This window comes from Furipterus horrens, unplaced genomic scaffold (genome assembly GCF_987537825.1).
Source record: "Furipterus horrens unplaced genomic scaffold, mFurHor1.1.pri manual_scaffold_9, whole genome shotgun sequence".
Lineage (NCBI taxonomy): Eukaryota > Metazoa > Chordata > Mammalia > Chiroptera > Furipteridae > Furipterus > Furipterus horrens.
This window is the reverse complement of record NW_028327179.1, coordinates 73666907-73686904: the sequence shown is the minus strand read 5'-3', so window position 1 is coordinate 73686904 and position 19998 is coordinate 73666907. Positions and strand designations below refer to the sequence as shown.

Genomic DNA, 19998 nt, shown 5'->3' with positions numbered 1-19998 from the left:
ATATAGACTGTATAATTATAATACACATATTACATAAATATATTGAATAAAACATAAAACTATAATGCAACTTACTATAATATATAATATATAATATCCTATATTTCTAAAAGATGGTCAGTAATTCTAGTGATGGCACTAGGGCGGCTGGTTGCTCAGCTGAAATGTCCAACTATTTATTCAGGAGATTAGAATTATTAACAAATTAACTTGAGAATTTACAAAATTAAAGCTATTAATAAAATATTAAATTATCCTGGTAGTATTTTAGTCTTATAGTTAAGTGAAAGTGTAAGATATAATAATTCAAAGTACAACTTTACTGTATTTCTAGAGGCATGATTATACCAGTAACAGTCGTCGGCAGCCGTCCGTCTCGAGAGACGATGGTGTAGCTTCTTAAGAGTCTATCTGCACTGCCGAGAATGGCTGTGCAGTCCAACTCGGGAGTGACACGGTATCTGTCTCCTCCCGTGTTGAATCGACATCTTACGATGACGCTGGAGTGTCCTCTCCAGTGAAGCTGAAGCTACAGAGCCTGGGCAGGGTGATATGGAGGGTCTGCTGTTGCCCATGCAGCAGACCCCCCGTCTCTTCGCAGCTGAAGGGTCCAAGGGAAAGACGGAGTCAATACAGCTTGGCTTCAGGTGCGCCGCAGGAGTTGCCGGTGTTGACTACAACGTCAAACCGCCAGTAACAGTATATACATAATTATATAATAATGAGCTTCATTATTTCTCCATTCATTTTAAAAACTGAATAGAAAAATTAACTACTTTTAGGATTAGAGAAATCCTAGAATCCATAACAACTATCCGTATTTATTTATACAAACTATTATATATTACTGATGGATAACTCTATAATCTATACAAATATAAACGGCTACCTTAATTACAAATAACAATAATGCAATGGTACGAAAGAGAAAAAAAAACCTCTTCAAAACAAAAATAAAATGGCATGTTCCAACTTCATTTGGGTCAATCATGGAAAACATGCTATTAAAAATATGCTATCAAATATAAATAATGTATTTGAAAGGCCAATTTACACAAGGGTTTGTCTCCTGGCACACAGACTTTTATAACTAAAAATAATACATATAGCTGAAAACAGGAGTTACCCTACTTAGATGTGGGCCACCACAGAGGGAAGCTTTTATGATTTATGCTCCAGGCTAAAGGCATACTGGAAGTCTAGATGTTGCAGCTTAGGTAGGTCCATATTCAAAGCAAAGAGAACTATTCTAACATATTTTGTAAAAAAGGGCAAAATCAAGAGGATACACATTACATATGCATTATACACACTCCCTGAATAAGACAGTACATCAAACCATTCAAGCAGATACGAAGACTTCATTTTTGTCAGTTTAAGATTTATATTTCAAATAGGAATGATATATGTCTAGACTGGCACTTTTATGAACTAGTTTGTTAATCAAGAGAAAAAGGACTCACCCTATTCTACACATAAGGTATTACTTAACCATTTCTCCTGGTTTCACGAAGGACTTTAAATCCATAATGTTTTATATGTAAAATGATATATTTCTTCAGTAGAGAGAAGTTCCTTTAAACTTGCAACAAGTATATTTATTGGAATAATCTGGGATCCAGCTAAAACTCATTCAAATAGACATTAAAATGATTGATCAGAGAAAAGAAGAACCTTAATTTATAGTGAATAGTCAGTCAGCTGCAACCAGCTTTGGGTACAGCACAAGATCAGCATTTCTATTATCATGAAAAGTGACTGGAAATGTCTATATTTTTGTGAGGAAAGGTAAAGATATGAATTACATAATAAAATTCACATTTAATTCTAGCCTTAATGTTAGTTAAGAAGATACCACGCAACATTATGAGAAAGTCTGAAGACCTACAGATTTTTAAAACTCTGAGTCACCACAAACAGCAGAATCAGAATGACAATACTTCTTAGATCAAATAAAACTTGTTTTTACTATCAAAACTTACTTAAACCAAAACAAAAAAAATACGGAAATTTACAGAAAAAAACCTTGTCTTGATGGAACACTATTAGGAAAGACCAATACACTTAAAAATAAGTAAGTTTCAGATCAATATTAAGAGTATTGGTAGATAAACATCTAGATACTTGATAATAGGTATTATAAACAAAAATTATAAAATAATGTAATACTTAAATGCAATATTATACAATTCAGGAAACATTACAGAACTGCTCTCATGCACTCTCATCAAGATAAAGCAAACAGAGAAATGTTATGGGAATAATGACAACTCTAAGTAAGCATTTATAGGACTAAGTGTGAGTTTATGTTTAGTCCTCCCTCCCTGCCCCAAATGTAAAAATTTTATATACGATATTAAATAATGCCAATGTGAAAAGTAATCACTGAAAGGATATAAGTAATAAAAACAACAGTGGTGTTGTAAGATAAACCGGAGTTTTAAAAAATCAATAGAATTTCAATAAAATTATCTAAATTGCAGACAAAATATGAGTCTGAATCACAGAAATAAGTTTCTTTTTACTTTAAGCATCTATATACCCAAAACATTAGCTTGAGTAAAGGGCAGAAAACCTCAGTAAATGTTAAGATTTGGTGGCAAGATAAATGAACTCCAGCTTCTTTGAAAATAAACACATCACACCATGCATAATTTAGTGCATTGGGTCAAATGACATTGCACATACATACCACTCCATTGTGGTGGACCTACAGGGCAGATGATTATGAATTAATGGATTTCAGACAATTGAACATAATACACACAAAGAAGATACACTGGAAATCGCATGTCTAGTACTTTTTATAAATCTGATTGCACAATTTTACAAAATTACATTTTAAGAGATTTGAGTCAATAGGTTTTACAACTTCATTAACTTCTAATTTTTTCATACTTCTGAAAACATTGTTTGCTCTGCCTAGACAATATTTTCTTATTAGAAGAAAATCTTTTATACTTTTCCTTTTAAAAAAAATTATCTTTTATAAAAATCACTGTTTGGTGTCTAAAAACGTTCCAAACTAGGAATTAGGTTCTTCGGTATGACAATAATTAACTTTTTTCCTAATGTTGTTTTTTAATGCCTGTGTATATTTTTGTTGTTGTTAATTGTTTTAGGTAATTTCATTCAGGAAAGGCCTTACCTATTTTGATGCTTTAAAAACAGCTAAAATGACAAGCAGTTATAATAAAGTTTTAAAAAAAAAACAAATCCAATCAGGTTAATATAGTCAAATCTTAGAGGAATTCAGGAGAAAGGACAGTGGTATTGATGGTCTAATAAATGTCAGCAATAATTTACTTATAAATGCAGAGAACTCAGAGAGACCCTAAGCATCATCTGGTGGTATATAAAGTGAAGGTAAGTAGTAATAGTGGAGAAAGAGTCAAGAAACACGCAAGGGTCCTAAGACCTTCCATTATCTAAACTGTGACTTACTCTGGGAACATTTATAACAACAATGGTACAGTGCTCAAGATGTTTTCATTAAAAATCCACAGATTTTGAAAATGTAATTTTTCCACAAAATAAATTAGCATCATATTGGTGTAAGTGGATATAGCATTGTGTTTCCACATTAGTAATTATAACTGAATGCCTGTTTACATATCTGTTTCTACACTAGGCTATAAGATTTCTGAGGGCAGAAACTATATATTTTAATACCCTGGGTAGTGACTAGTGCTGGCATAACAATATTTACTGAATATATGAAGGAATGAATGAACAAATGAAAGATTAAATTAACATCAGCAGTGAAAAAGATTCAGGTAAGTCAAACACCTAAGTTAAAAGGAGCTAGATTTCAGAAGAATGAATTAACAACAGCTTTTGCATTGCTAAACTGTTATTATGAGCACCAAATAAATACGGCAAAGAAATGACTGTCATATTAGAAAATTTAGAGTGACTCTATTCACATTTTATTGTGATATTAAGATACAACTAAAATACAAATAGTTTGATCTTAAAAGGTTGCAAATTATTTGGGCTCTCAGGTACCATAGGACAAATTTTCTACTTTAAGTAAAAAAATGTTTGTATTTCAAAACAAATGGAAATACAGAAATATTTTCATTACTGAACAGGTAATGAGTGTATTTAAATTACTCCTTCTGAATTGTAATAAAAACAATTTTAATGGCTTCTAAGATTCATTAAGTAAAATATTAGGCAACTATACTTCTTTATTCTAAAATAGAATAGCCAAAAGATTCTGTATGGATTTTCATGAATTTAATATAAGACATTTTAATAATAAGCAAAACTTTGTCAAGTTCTTTAGTTATACCAAAATAATGTAAAATAGACTACACTAGGCCAGACGATTCATGCATCAACTCAAACATTTGCTTAAGGAAGGTTCACAATAATGTGTGTAGTAGTCTTCCATAAAACTGGCCTCAAGATTCAAAAGGAAAACTAGATTAGAATACCTAAACGGAAGAAAAAGTTACCTTGCCTTCGTAGTTCATTTTTAACAGCTTCAACACCTCCTGTTTTTTCAATGAAATCATATATGACTTTTGATGTTTCTCTGTCTTTAAGTTGTGCCTCTGAGATTCCACACATATCAAAAAGATTCTTCAATTCTGGATCCAAATTATTAAGCTACAACAGGTAAAATAATTGCTAAGTATAAAATCTATCACAATTTTTTAAAACAAGCATAATAAAATTTAATTCTTATCTATACTCTTTATGAAATTATTTTAAGTTTATAAACTTTTAATATGGTTACATTATTTATATGTTAAATTTATTTTTGAAAAAAGGTTAAGAATTGATTTTGTATTTTATCTCATCTTTTTCGATCCTTGCCTTCAAAAATAGGGTATCTCATTTAGAAGTTTTCTACCCCATTCATGATTTAGACATATTTAATGCTTACCTATTCTACTTTATCCTAAATAAGATTTAGTTATAAGCAGAAACTTAAAAACAAAACAAAGCACAAATCAACTGGAAAATCTGAGGGCAAGACCTCATAACTCCAAGCACGCTGTACACTGCCCAACACAAAGAGGCACTCCATGCTTGTAGAGTTAACTTTGTAGTTATAACAAAAACAACCAAAATGATTTTTAACCTCAATCACAAATATTTCTTAAAATTTTTTTTTATCTATTTATTTATTCATTTGTTTATTTATTTTTAGAGAGAGGGGAAAGGAGAAAGAGAGGGAAAGACACATCACTGTGTGGTTGCCTCTCACTCGCGCCCCCAACTGGGGACCTGACATGCAACCTAGTCATGTGCCCTGACTGGGAATCAAACCAGCGACACTTGGTTCACAGGCCGACCGACGCTCAATCCACTGAGCCACAGCAGCCAGGGCTACAAATATTTCTTTTCAAAGTAATTTTTCTAAATCCTGACTATCATATAAGAAATACACATTACTTAGGTAACCAAAACAGAGATAATATGTTAAACACTTTTTTTTGCTTTAAGTTTCACCTAATTTGTTCACAGTACTATAAATTAATGAATAAAATTGCCAAAAAAAAAAGGTAGAGTGAAAAGATCTAGATAATTCATTAGCTGAATATTCAGAATTTGATTATAATACTTTTCAATAATTTGGCATGTATTTATTTCCTTGAAATAATTATTGAGCAGAAATAATATTCTTCTCTTTGTTTTCAAAATACAAGGACTTTATTTATACAGTACATAAAGCCAAGGCATACAAACATTTTCTCTTTAGAGAAGTAAGCCATGAATGATAGAACAATACTATGGTTTCAAACCTCAGTGGCATATGTTCATAAACACAAGCACATTCAAATAAACACTAAAATTCACAAAAAAATAAATTATTAAAAACAAAAATCTAAAGACAGGCTATAACATACCCACATATTTAGAGTAATAATGTTTATGTCTTGAAAAGATACTTACATCAAAGCCAGTATTTGGATCCCAACCAACATGCCCAATGTGTCTAAAGTAGAAGATAGAGGGAAAAATGCACAACAGACGTGAGAAACTCGATATATATGAAATCCACTCCACCTAGTGAATTGTCGGCCTTAATGGCTAGTTCTCATAGACATAACCATATTCAGGGAAAAACGGCACAAGTAGTCAGGAGACCAGGATTCTAGATTAGACCCTGCTATTAACTCAGTATTAACATTTTTGCACAATCTTTCTGAGCACTCATTTCCTTATCTGTCCAACTAGCACAAGAATACAAACATACATATGAGAGGAAAGGAATTTTATAATGAGCTAATAAAATGCCTGCTATAGACTGTGTCTCTCAAATATTCATGTTAAAACCTAATCCTCAACATGACAGTATTTAGAGGTGAGAATTTTAGGAAGTGATTATGTCATGAGGATAAATTCTTCATGACTGGGATTAGTTCCTTAAAAAAAAAAGAGGACCTCTTAACATATGAGAACAGAGCAAGAAAACACCTGTCTATGAGCCAGGAAGTGCGACCTCGCCAGCCACAAAATGTTGCCGCTGCCTTGATCTTGAACTTCTCAGCCTCCAAAACTATAAGTAATAAATTTCTGTTGTTTATAAGCCACCCAGTTTATGGTATTCTGTTATAGTAGCCCAAACAGAGTAGAACAAGGCCTCTTGGCAACTGCCAAATATAATTTTCTATAGAGAAAAGTGAGAAATCATTTTTATATCCAATGATTAGCTAAAGCAATAACTTTATCTAATTTTTCTCTCCTAATGAGTGAAAAAGTAAATAAACTGTAAGATTCACAGAAAGTTCACTGAGCAATAGCTTAAAAAAAAATAAAACTTCTACAGCATAGGAAATGGAGCAGCCAAAGAACCTACATATGACCCATGGACATGAACACTGTGTGGGGATTGCCTGAGGGAGTGGGAGGTGCTGGAAGGAGGGGGGCAAAGGGAGAAAAAATAGGACAACTGTAATAGCATAATCAATAGAATATAAGTAAAAAAATATATAAAGCAGAACTCCAACAAAATCTATAACTAAGATATATGCAATTGATAAATGTAAGGCTCCTATCAAAAAGAAAATAAAATTTTCTAACAAATTAAATATCAAGAGCCACAATAAATAAACCAAAAATTAAGATTAAAAACAACAAAATAACTGTCTTACTGGAAATTGCTTGGTGTTCCAATATCTGCCTTGGTTAATCTCTTCTTTTTAGCTTTTCCTTTTTTCTTTTCTTTGGTATGGGAAATATTGTTGACTTGTGAACCATAAAATCTATTGGTTGTGATCTCTGGATTTTTTATGTCAACTGTTGCCATGGGTAGATTAGGACCTGTAAATAAAGTCAAAATAATATGTAAAGGATATAATTTAAGATATGTTTACAATCAAAATTTATAACTTAAATGTCTTTTTTTTTTGAAGTAGGGAACACTTCATTATTATAAATTATTTAAATTTTAAACTTGCTAATTTTTTATAAATAATAAAAAAGTACTGCCTAAATTTAAAAACCTATAATAAAAATCTTAAACACATTAGCATAGATAACATTATTTCAAAGCATACTTGTATTTTTATAACATTAAATTTTGACTATAATAGCCTCATATTCAACACATTAGTCACTGATAAAGTGGCATATATCACATTAATAAAACTAGTAAAAGAAAAGTGAGTCATCTACTTTTACATTTAACAAAAATCTAGTCTTACCTGTTTGTTTCAATTTTAGTAGTTCATGAGGAAGAAAGTACTTATGCAATTATTGCTACTATTTTTTTCCAAAATTGCCATATTTTAAGTCCATTAATATTTTCCCCACCAGTATACATACACTTTGACTATCAGAAGTATAGCACTCAAAAATTTAAGATGAGAAAAAATACTCAAAGCACTCATTTTCTGCTGCATCAACAGTAAAGATATCTCAGATACCTTCAGATATTATTAATAGCATCTTTAAGAGTTATACTAAATGTAGCATAGAACCTGTTTTATGAATCGCAAAAATATTCTTGGTCTTAAAAGCAAAAATGTCTGAACAAAATGTATTCAACTTAAAAATTCCTTATAAAGTTACCTGAAGAGCAACACATGTTCCTTAAAGGTCACATTTTAATACATGATTCTCTAACAAAACCTCCTAACAGACCAAAGGTCTCTAAAATGACTACATTTTTCAAAATGCTGTATAAAATACAATCACCACTGTGCAGAAAAACAGTAAACACAGCAGGTGTGACACTACTATCCTTTATAAGGCCTGCTTGCAAAGTTGGCCTTCAGTTGTTATCTGTGAACTTGGATTTCAAGAGGGTTCCCATTATTCCCTGATAAAGACTGGCTCACTGTTTCTAAACTGTTTGCAGTAACAATGAGGTTTATGCTAAACAGCTGCTTTCCATCTGGGAGATTAGAATCTTGGTATGTACTATATGTAATTAGCAACCTATGTGACTAGCCACCTGGGCTTTAAACAATAAATGGAGGCTCTAACAAACTTCTTCTTTAGAAGACATTTCACATGTGTTTTCCCAATTCATTACTGGAGAAATTAAGCTCATCCCCTGTGGCTTCAATCAGAGAACACTCTTGTCTGCCCCAGAGGTAACCCTATGTGTCCTTCCCATTGTTGATTTTATTATATATCCTTTCACTGTAATAAATATTTGCCATGAGTCTAGCTACTGTTAATATAAAGAGAATGTTTTGCACAACATCAATGTAACCTGGCAGCCAAGGAGAGTGGACTAGAATGCACATGCATGAACAATGACGACTTCACTGTACTACTCAGTGGGGGCAGTAGATGCCACTGACTGAGCATGTGTACTGTGTGGCCATCACATTCAAAATGACCCAGTAGTGCAATGAATTTACAACAAATTTTGCGTTAAGCTCGAACATCCTTCTGTGGAAGCCATTCAGATCATTCAGAAGGCCGTAGCTACGGGCAACTGGTGATTGGCAGCTTCATCAAGACAATGCACCAATTCCTGCATCACATCTCATGCTGTTGTTTGGTGAAATATCAAATCACCCAGGTGACTCAGACCCCCTAGAGCCCAGATTTGGCACCCTGTGACTTCTGTTTTTTCCCCAAAATAAAACCACCTTTGAAAGGGAAAAGATTTCAGACCATCAGTGAGATTCAGGAAAATATGACAGAGCAACTGATGGCAATTGGGAGAACTGTGTGAGGTCCCAAGGTGCCTAAACTGAAGGGGACTGAGGTGTCATTCATTGTCCTATGTACAATGTTTCTTATGTCTTGTATCTTCTTCAATAAATGTCTCTATTTTTCATATTACATGTCTGGATACCTTCTGGACAGACCTCGTATGCTAGGTCTTGTGAGTCCTTCTAGCAAATCATCAACTGATGGAGGTTGTCTTGGGGACCTGAACACAATCACAGAGCAGCCAACAGACACCCCAAGAAATTACATGCTAATGTATATTAAGTGATCATTAAATGCCAACTTGATTGTAATTCTTCAATTGTACTGAAAACCTTAAAGGTATCTAAAGTAATCAGAAAGAAAAATATTTACTACCTACATGGGTAAATTATATATATAACCCTTTATTCTATTATTAAAGATGAAATAAAGTACACTTACATGTAAGTACACAAAATTCCATAGAAAGTTGCTCATTTTGGCAAAAAATAAATTCTTGGAAAAAATGGAGCTACTGCATAATAAGTGTAAAATCATTAAGAGCTAATTCAGTATGTTAAGGAATAATCTGAAAATAACTGGATCAATAATTAAAGATTAAGTGTTTATTTAAGTCCTCCACCCAGATTTTTTGTTGTTGTTGAGTTGTATGAGTGCTTTATATATTTTGAATTTAATCCTTTATCAGAGGTATTATTTTCAAATATCTTCTCCCATTCAATTGGTTCTTTTTGCTTTGTTGATGGTTTCTTTTGTTGTTTTTGCTTTTACTTCCCTTGCCTTTGAGGTACACTTCTCCCAACACATACAAAAGACCAACAGATAGATAAAAAGATGCTCACCTTCACTGTTAGGGAAATGCAAATGAAAACTGCAATGAGATAACACCTCACACCTGTTAGAATGGCTACTATCAATAAGACAAGTAATGTGTAATAAATGCATATCCTTCCAAATTGTTTACTTGTTCAATAAGCAAGTGCTGGAGAGGTTGTGGAGAAAAAGGAACTCTTATTCACTACTGGTGGGGATGCAAACTGGTATAGCCTCTACTGAAAATGGTATGGAAGGTCCCCCAAAAGTTTCAAAAATGGGAGTTACCATATGACCCAGCAACCCCTCTTCTGGGTATCTAACTGAACATCCAAATACATTTATTAACAAGATATATGTACCCCTATGTTCACTGCAGCATTATTAAGTGGCCAAGACATGGAAACAACCAGTGTCCTTCGATAGAGGATTGAATAAATAAGATGTGGTGCATATATACAATGGAATACTATTCAGCCATAAGAAAAAACGAAATATTGCCATTTGTGACAACATGGATGGATTTTGAGAATATTACGCTAAGCAAAATCAATCAGACAGAAGAAGTCAAGAACCATATAATGTTACTCATATGTGGGATATAAAACTGAAAGCAACAAATGAACAAACAGGACAAATGAAAACTCACAAACAAAGACAACATCATAGTGGTTACCAGAGGGAAGGGGTGTGAGACAGGTAGAAAAGGGTAAAGGGGGTCAAATATATGGTGATGAAGAGATGTGACTTTGAGTGGTAAATACGCAATGCAATACAGATGATGTATTATAGAATGAACACTTGAAACCTATATAATTTCATTAAGCAATGTCACCCCAATACATTTAATTTTTAAAAGATGAAAACAACAATACAGAAGGCTTATTAAACAGTACATAAAGACTTGGATTTTCAAAGTTGTTCAGACATCAGATTTCTGTGTTTGCTGTAGTTTCACAAAATAAGGGGACTTATTGAGAACAACCAGAATTAAGTGTTAGATGGTTGAATTGGGGTCATATCCATACCTTCACAGACTTATCTAGTGATATGATTTTACTTCTCATTCTCCCGTTTCTGCTTTCCTTCTTCTGATAATTTAACTTTTTAAGTCAGTACAAGCAACACTGTCCACAGTTAAGATACTGCAAATTATTTACTCTTTTAATGTGATACCCACTGATATAAATAGACTAGGATTTAAGCAATGACTTAAAGATTTAGAAGTATCAGAGTTAGGCACTCCCTTTATACATACCAGCCCTCTTCCTGAACTAGGTCTTCATATAGCAACTACAGGGTGGAGTAAAAGTAGAATTACAGTTGTGAGTACACAAAACAGTTTAGTCTTGTATTATTATTTATTATTGCATTATTTTCTATACAAACAACTGTAAACCTACTTTTCTCCCACCCTGTATAAAAAGCAACCAGATTCACCATTAAAACAGAACAAAACTAACAACTATACAGTTGACCCTTGAACAACACTGGCATTAAGGGTATCAACCCTGCGCAGTTGAAAATTTGAGCATAACTTTTGCCTCCCACTACTAACAGTTTATTGTTGACCGGAAGCTTTATCAAGAAAAAAAAAGTCAATTAACATGTATCATACACTGTATTCTCACAATAATGTAAGTTAGAGAAGAAGAAAATATTAAGAAAATCAAAAGGAAGAGAAAATACATTTACAGTACTGCACATATTTACTGAAAAAAGTCCTAACACAAGTGGACCTGGGCAGTTCAAACTGTGTTGTTCAAGAGTCAACTGTAATTAGTTTTTTTGAAAAAGCAAATAAAAATATTTTTGTGCTGCTTTAGCTTATATAAAATGATCTATTATATTATATATGTTCTAAATGGTAAGAGTTGGGTAAAGTTAATTTTAACAGCTTAAATTACCCAAGCTATTAAATTATTTTCTGGGAAATGACAAAAGTAAAGGTTCTTATAAGTCCAATTCATAACTCACTAGAAAAAAATAACTCAGTCATCCATTCCTGTAGAAAGTTCAGGGATGAAGAGGACAGAAAAAATATATAAGTGGTATGAAGAATGAATAACAAAATTTAACTCATACTGTAGTCACACTGTGTTTCTCCTCCTTCCTCTACCCAAAAATCAGGTATGGATAAATTGTTACACATCAACCATGCAGTTAAAAACCCTGACATTGGCTATTTAGTGTCATTACATATAGATTATATTAGTACTTGCTAAAACATTATTTGAGTCTATATAAGAAAATTCAGATTAAAGACATGTATAGAAAATTACTATTAGCTGGGATATTGCAGAGTTTTTCTAAATGTTTCATTTCATATACGAAAACTAAGGGCAAGAAGCAATCAGATGGCCTGTCTAAAGTCACACAATTAATGACAAGGAAAAAGGTGAACTCTATCTTGGTTCCTAGTCCACTAACCTTTTCATTAACTCCTAGATATTCTACACAAACTTCAAACCATAAAGTGATTAATAATGTTAACACTACAAATATTATCTATTATTTCTTTATCATTTTATCAGTTCTCTCAGTATGTAGTCCAATAGTTCATCATTCAAGAACTACTGAAATTTAGAAAAACAGTTTTCTAGACATTCAAGAGCTGAGATACTTGGTTATTTTGGTTGACAGTAGTCATTTACTTTAGAGTTTGAAGGTGCTAGAAAATAAGTTTTAAATGGTGCTCTAAAGCCCAATTAAATATTTGTTTCAAAAGTGACACACTTAAAAAAAAGTGATGCCCTGTATAAGGCAGTCATTTTTTAATATATAAAGTTTATAGAAGATCTGGCAACAGAGATACTCTTGAACCATTTCTAATAAAGTTTAATTAATTATTCTGTTTATGAAACTACACTCATCCTAAAAACATGTACATACTAAGTAAATATACAATGGAGGGAGCTATTTCCATTCCTTTTTTTTTTTTTTGAAGGAAAAAGAAAAAGTCAAATGACTAGTCACCCTCTTCTGGTTAAAAACAACTACCACAGAATTTTTCTTTTTTTTTAACATTTTCATTGAAAATTATCTTCTAGTTAGTATGAAAACTAAAAGCACAAACTAAAGTCTTCCCCTTAACTACACAGAGAGCAGAAACTCTCAACAAGGTACGATAGTTGAGAAACAGTTGGCCCAGAAGCCCCTGATAGCAAGTAGGCATGAAACTGAGAACAAATCTTATTGGAAATCATCTAAACTAAAAGGTGAGATTGACCAATAAAGAAAAAAGAAAGATGACTGGATTAGGAGTTACTGAGAAGGACCCTGAATTGCATTTCAGGAATATATGTTACTTCTACATAAAGTGTCTTTTTAATAGTTACAATTTGAAAAGGCCTGCCACACTGAAAATCTAAATGGGGATCTGAGACAAAGCCTGGCCACTGCAAGGCAGTTAAGGTGTTCACTGCCACCTAGTGGTATTGAGCCAAATATAGAAAAGTAATATGTTGCCTCCAAAATAGGGGGTCTCCACACAGAACAAGACAACCAACTGCACAGCAGGAAAAAAATATTAAAGTTTCTATTAATAATTAGTTCATTATTTACTGTAATATAATATATTAATACCAATTATGTATATTTTTTATAAATATATAAGTATACAAATATTGGCAATATATGCTGTGTATTTTTGCCTTTTAATGATTCTATTTTTTTTTAAACTCTCCATTTATTTAATGAAAAAGTTTGCCATGGCTGGTGTGGCTCAGTGGATTGAGTGTCAGCCTGTGAACCAAGGGGTCACCGGTTCAATTCCCAGTCAGGGCACATGCCTGGGTTATGGGCCAGGTCCCCAGTTGGGGGTGCATGAGAGGCAACCACACATTGGTATTTCTCCCCCTCTCTTTCTCCCTCCCTCTTCTGCTCTCTAAAAAATAAATAAATAAAAGACTTAAAAAAAATAATAATAAGTTTGAAACACTGCACCAAAACATCAGAACTACAGATCTAAAGGTTTAAAACCAAGATCAATCTCACAGAAATAAGCTACACTAATTATGAATATCTCTCCTAGGAGAGGTAAGAAAATGTAGAGACACCACTGTCACATAAAAAGGAATATCCAAATTCTATATTTTCATGGATCACGTACCTCATCAGAAATGCATTTTATATGTATTGAAAACATTAAATTATCTAAAAAAACACACAAAGCATTTCCATCCTTTAATGGTATTATTTGTACATCTACCCTTTAAAATCTCAGGTTATTTTCTCCAGAGAGGCCACCACTAGGAAGTCTTCCCCTGCTACTCGATACATGCTCACAGAATGGAAAATAATTTAATAAACTCAAAAAGAGAATAAAATATTGAGGACACATCAAGGAAAAAGAATTAAATACTTCTTTAAAGTTCACAGCTAAATGATTTCTGACTCAGTTGCTTCTGCTTCCTTTGCCTCTGCCACATACTAGCTGCACAAATTGAGGCATGTTACTTACCCTCTCTAGGTTTCAGTTTCTCCTTCAAAATCTTGACATAGCACAGTGATTAAGGGCCCAGGCTCTGGAGTTATATCTCTTGAGACTGAATCCTGCTCTATCACTAACTAGTTAGGTGACCTTGAACAAGTTAACCTATGTGTGTGCATTTGCTCATCTATAAAATGCGGATATCGGGAGCTATTTCATAAGGTTGCTGGACAGTGCCTGGCAAGTAGTCAATGACCATTAAATAGTAGCTGCTACTATTATTGTTGTTACTGTCTTCATCATGATAACTAATATTTATTAAGCCCTTATGCTAAGCACTTTGAGTACTTCATTTAATTTCCACAGCAGCCTTATAAACTTAGTATTAAATTTTCCATTTAAAATAGAGAGTCACAGTATACGAAACTTGACACATGGTAAGTACTACTGAAGGTAGTCAGACATTAAAAAAAGAACTGGTAAGGAAAACAAGATGGCGGAGGAGTAAGTGGAAGCTACACTAACTTCCTCCTAGAACTAGTCTGGATTTACAATGTAATTTTGGAGAAATCATCTGGAATAACGAACCGAACACCAGCTGGAGAGAAGTCTTATAACCACGGAGAGACAGAAAAGGCCGCTACATCACAACGTGACCGGTAGGGAGTGCGGAGACGTGGAAGGGCTGGCTGGGCTCCCACGGGTGGCAGCTGAAGGGGCTGAGAAACAGCTCAGCAGCCGGGGATTCCCCCTGAGAAGGGCAGGGTCTAAACCCCCAGCTGGGCTTCCCAGCCTACAGCGACAGAGTGGAAAGTAAAATAGTATCAGCTGTGAAAAGCGAAAAGCCACAGGCTTTCTTGCTAGCCGGAGAGAAACAGCAGGAGAAAAAGAGCTCTTAAGTGGATCACATACGAAAATATTTTGGCCACCACTTACCCTGGGCTCAAGCAGAGGGAAGGCAGAGAGGACTGGAGACACTTGGGGAGAATTTGGCACGGTGGCTTTGAGGGGAGAACTGGAGGAGCAGCTGACTGGGTCCCAGTGCTGACTCATCCCCAGTACTGCGGGTAGACCATTCCCCTCCAAGTGGCGTCAGCCTGAGGGGAAGCAAAAGCCCTGCCTACAGGAATTAAGCTGCCACACCCACAGTCCTTAAGCCTGACAGCTAATCACAGATTGAATAGATTAACAATCAAAGAAGACAGACAACAGCAGTAGATCCCTGGAAGTCTCCAACAGGCTGCCTAGGGCCAGACTGGTACATGATCTGACGCCACCAGAGGCAGATCCAGGAAGTGCAGATCATTCCAAGAAGCACCAACAAACAATAGGAGTCAAAAAAATGGGGAGACAGAGAAACAACCTCCCATCAAAAGGAAAGGTAGAATCCCCAGAAAGAGTGCTAAATGAAATAGAGGGGAGCGAACTATCAGATATGGAATTCAAAACATGGATTATGGAGAAGCTGAATGAGCTCAGCGGAAACTTCAAAGAACTCCAGAAAAACTACAAGGAACTCACAGAAAATTACGTGAGCATGAAAAAGGACATAGAAGCTATCAATAAGAGCCAGGAGGAAATGAAAAATACGATCTCTGAATTGAAGAACACAGTAGAAGGAATTAAAAGCAGGCTAGAGGAAGCAGAAGATCGGATCAGCGAGCTGGAGGACAACCTACACAAAAACTCCCAGACAATGCAACAAAATGAAAAAAGACTGAACAAGACTGAAGAGGTTCTAAGACAGCTGCAGGACAACATGAAATGTAATAATATCCGTATCATAGGAATTCCAGAAGGAGAAGAAGAAGAGCAAGGGATAGAAAACCTCTTTGAAAAACTAATGACAGAAAACTTTCCTAACATGACGAGAGAAAGAGTCACGCAAGTCCAGGAAGCACAGAGGGTCCCAATGAAGATGAACCCCAACAGGCCCACTTCAAGACACATCATAATTAAAATGCCAACATTCAAAGACAAAGAGAGAATCCTAAAAGCAGCAAGAGAGAAACAACTAATAACATACAAGGGAGCTCCAATAAGGCTATCATCAGATTTCTCAGCAGAAACACTACAAGCCAGAAGGGAATGGCAAAAAATATTCCAAGCAATGAAAAACAAAGGCCTACAACCAAGAATACTCTACCCAGCAAGGCTTTCATTCAAAATGGAAGGTGAAATAAGGAGTTTCCAAGACAAAAGAAGGCTAAAAGAATACATCTCCACCAAACCAGCATTGCAAGAGATACTAAAGGGTCTGCTTTAAGAAGATGAAGAAACAGAGAGACAGAGAGGAACACGAGTACAAAGGGGGAAAATGACAATGAATAAGTACTGAAAGAAAGAAGGAACTTCTACCATTTGCAACAACATGATTGGAACTAGAGAGAATTATGCTTAGCGAAATAAGCCAGGCAACAAAAGAAAATTACCTTATGCTGTCACCTGTTACAGGAAACTAATGAACAACACAAACAAATGAGCAAAATTGAACCAGAGGTATGTAAACAAGGAATAAACTAACAGTAACAAAGGGGGAGATGGGAGGGAGAGAAGGGGTAAGAAGGGGAAGGGTCTAGTCAAAGAACATGTATGAATGACCCATGGACATGGACAACTGGGTGGGGACTGACTGTGGGGGGGGGGGCAGGGTGCAGGGAAGCAAGAGGGGGAAAAAAAGTGAGACAACTGTAGTGGAAAAACAAACAAACAGAAAATTTTTTAGTGGGGGGGGAATAAAAATATAAAGAATAGAAATGCAAGTTCAGTGAATATTAGAAGGACAAGGATTTTCCTTCCGATAAGACAGTCCTACAGATTTAGAGACTTGTATGTGGGTTATGTTACATAAATTAACATGTGTTTTCTGTTTTCAAAGGGCATAAGCCTACGATCTCATTACCTGAGTGATTGTCTGTACATATAGGCCTCACTTAATCCTGTCTGCATTGCTGCCTCCTGAGACTCAATGGTTTGGCTGAACTAAGTGGCTGGGTTGGTGAAGAACGGGGTGGTCTGTGGGCTTCACTTTAAAACTGGTTTCTCTTTTCTATCCTAATGGCTTGGACAGAAAAAGCCCAGAGGCCTGAGATGGGGGAAACCTAAAATATTTCCCTCAGTCCAAAATAAGTATAATGGGCAAAAGGGTTTTGGACAGGTGAGATGTACCTGGCACACCTTCCTCCAAAGAAGCCCTTCTTTTCCCTAATGTGGGACATTGAAAAATTAATACCTGTCTTTTGTCATCTAGTGGTTACGGATTAAATGATGTCCTTTAACCCTGTTGCCCCCAGAATACAACAAGGATGCCAGCCTGTCAAACCAAGCATGCCGTTGTCCAGAGACAGCCAACCAACCTGGAGTCTGCACGATCCTTCCCCTTGTGGGAAGGCCACCCTCCCCTCCACATCCCCACTCTTATTAGGGATTTCTTGACCCACGGGTAGGTAGGACGACGACCATGTCCAGCTTGAAGCAGCTAGAGGAGCTCGAGACCTTCATCCATTGTCCTTTATAAGATTGTAAAGGGTCTTAAGTCTGAGAGGGAGGAATTGTTATTTTTTATTGTTAAAATATTTAACTAATTAATTAATTAATTTTAAAAAAAGAAGAAGAAGAATATATGAAAGGGTGAGGCGGGAGAGCTTGTATGTACGACCCATGGGCATGGACTTGGAGAGGGGATTGTTGGGGAAGGGGGGTGCTGGGCGGAGGGGAGCAAAGGGGAAAAAGAATTGGAACTATTGTAACAATATAATCAATAAAATATACTTAAAAAAAAAAAAAAAAAAAAAAAAGAACTGGTAAAGCATATAACCCAAAATTTAATACAACGATTTTTGGCTCATGTTTTTATATTGGAAATGAAATTTAAGGACAAATCAGAAAACAATGTATCTGTTTAAAAGAAACAAACCCCAACAATCACTAACAGTTGTCACATATTAAGACAACATATTATGTCACATATTATGTCGTTTCCCTGCATAATTATTCTAAATTCTGATGAGAGGATTTAAGGTGCTTTCAAAAAACAGCAGCTATATTCCCCATTATAATGAAGGCTCCTGGGGCAATAGATATTTACCTTTACAGGGTTAGGGACCCCATTTAAATGTGATCGAAGTCATGGGCTCTCTCCCCCAAGAGAAAAAACTATATACACTTACAAAATTTAGCACACAATTTTAGGGAGGATTTATGGAGTCCAGATGATAATCTGTTCTAGAGGTTTTGGGCTTTGTCATTTATATCTTGGTATTATTTCAGTATACAATTTTTAAAAAAATAAATGAATCTAAAATACTTCAAGTGTTCATTATCGAATTAAGGAGGGTTATGGGCAACTATTATTAGGTCTAAACATACCATCATAGTAAGTACTCATTCTTAAAGGGGCTAGTTTCAGATTACCAGTGTGAAATTATATTTTGAAATAATACAAAAAGACAAATCAAAACAAATGAACGATTATTCAAGGCAAAATTTAGTGCCTTTAAGGAAGATAGTAAAACTAGACTGTACAGTTTCTAAACTTAATTAATTGTGAATAAAGAATTAAGATATAAGAATAGTGATCTTCACCCTATGTAGTATTCTTTCATCCTAGAAAAAAGACAAATGGTACATTTTCTAAGCCTCATCTATCATCTATTATTTTAAAATAAGAACATAATAAGCTGTAGTAAAAGATCAGATATTAAATATCAGGTATTAATGTATGACATATGTTTCTATAAGGATTAAACTATAACCTAAGATCTTTTTGATGAATAATTATCAAAGAGCTTACCATTTGGGGGGTCTCGTCTTTTCTCTGTTAGAAAAAAAATTAAAAGAATATTATTAGACATATATAATACAAATGCCAACATAAAAAATCAATTTACCTAAACTCCTGCCTTATCCCAAAGTTGATGTACAGGTGATTACAGAAGGTTTCTTGAAGGAATTGACATTTGAGCAGACATCTGAATAACATGAGAGAGGAAACAACATACTCAGAGGAAACAGCATGAAGGAGCACCATGAAGACTGGGCTGGAGTAGAGGAGTGGAAGGAGATAAGTTAGGAGAGCCAAGGACTGGATAATGTAAGGTCCCAAAGGCCATGGTTAAGGAATGTATTTGATTGCATTCTATGTATAATAGGAAGCCCTTACAAGGTTTTGAAAAGGGCAAGTAACACGATATAATCTGTTTTTAAAAGTTTACTCTGGTACTATGTAGAAAAAGATAGTAGGAGGCATAGACTGGCAGCAGGGAGACTAGTCGGAGTTATAGTCCAGATGACAGATGATGATGGCTTTAATCAGGGTGGTAGCAGCAGAGCATGGTGAGAAATAGATCCAAGACATGTTTCTGAAGGTAGAGCCAATGCAACTCACTGACAGGATTTATGAGGGACCATTGTGAGCCACAGTGATGAGGTGGAGCCAATGCCTCTTACTGAGATACAAAAGACTAGGCAAGAAAAAAATAGGTCTAATTGGGACTGGGGAACATGGATCAAGCGATCTGCCCAGATATGCTAAGTCTGAAGGCTATTCTGACACCCAACTAAAGTCGACAAATCTGAAGAATGGGGGATAGGATAGGTCAGTAGCACAAAGGTAATGAGAA

At 34.8% G+C, this 19998-nt stretch overlaps 1 protein-coding gene across 2 annotated transcripts in view; it reads right to left on the bottom strand.

The window, feature by feature from the left end:
* WASL (WASP like actin nucleation promoting factor) overlaps positions 1-19998 on the bottom strand; it is an 85058-nt gene that overhangs the window by 11903 nt on the left and 53157 nt on the right. Inside the window, exons 5-9 of one of the 2 annotated variants that reach the window (XM_090287407.1) lie at positions 19170-19193; positions 7113-7281; positions 5911-5953; positions 4464-4617; positions 2693-2710 (exon numbers count right to left, since the gene is read on the bottom strand). In XM_090287407.1, coding sequence (XP_090143533.1) covers positions 2693-2710; positions 4464-4617; positions 5911-5953; positions 7113-7281; positions 19170-19193 — 408 coding nt within the window. The remainder of the gene's footprint in view (positions 1-2692; positions 2711-4463; positions 4618-5910; positions 5954-7112; positions 7282-19169; positions 19194-19998) is intronic. The other variant, XM_090287408.1, reaches the window with a different exon arrangement.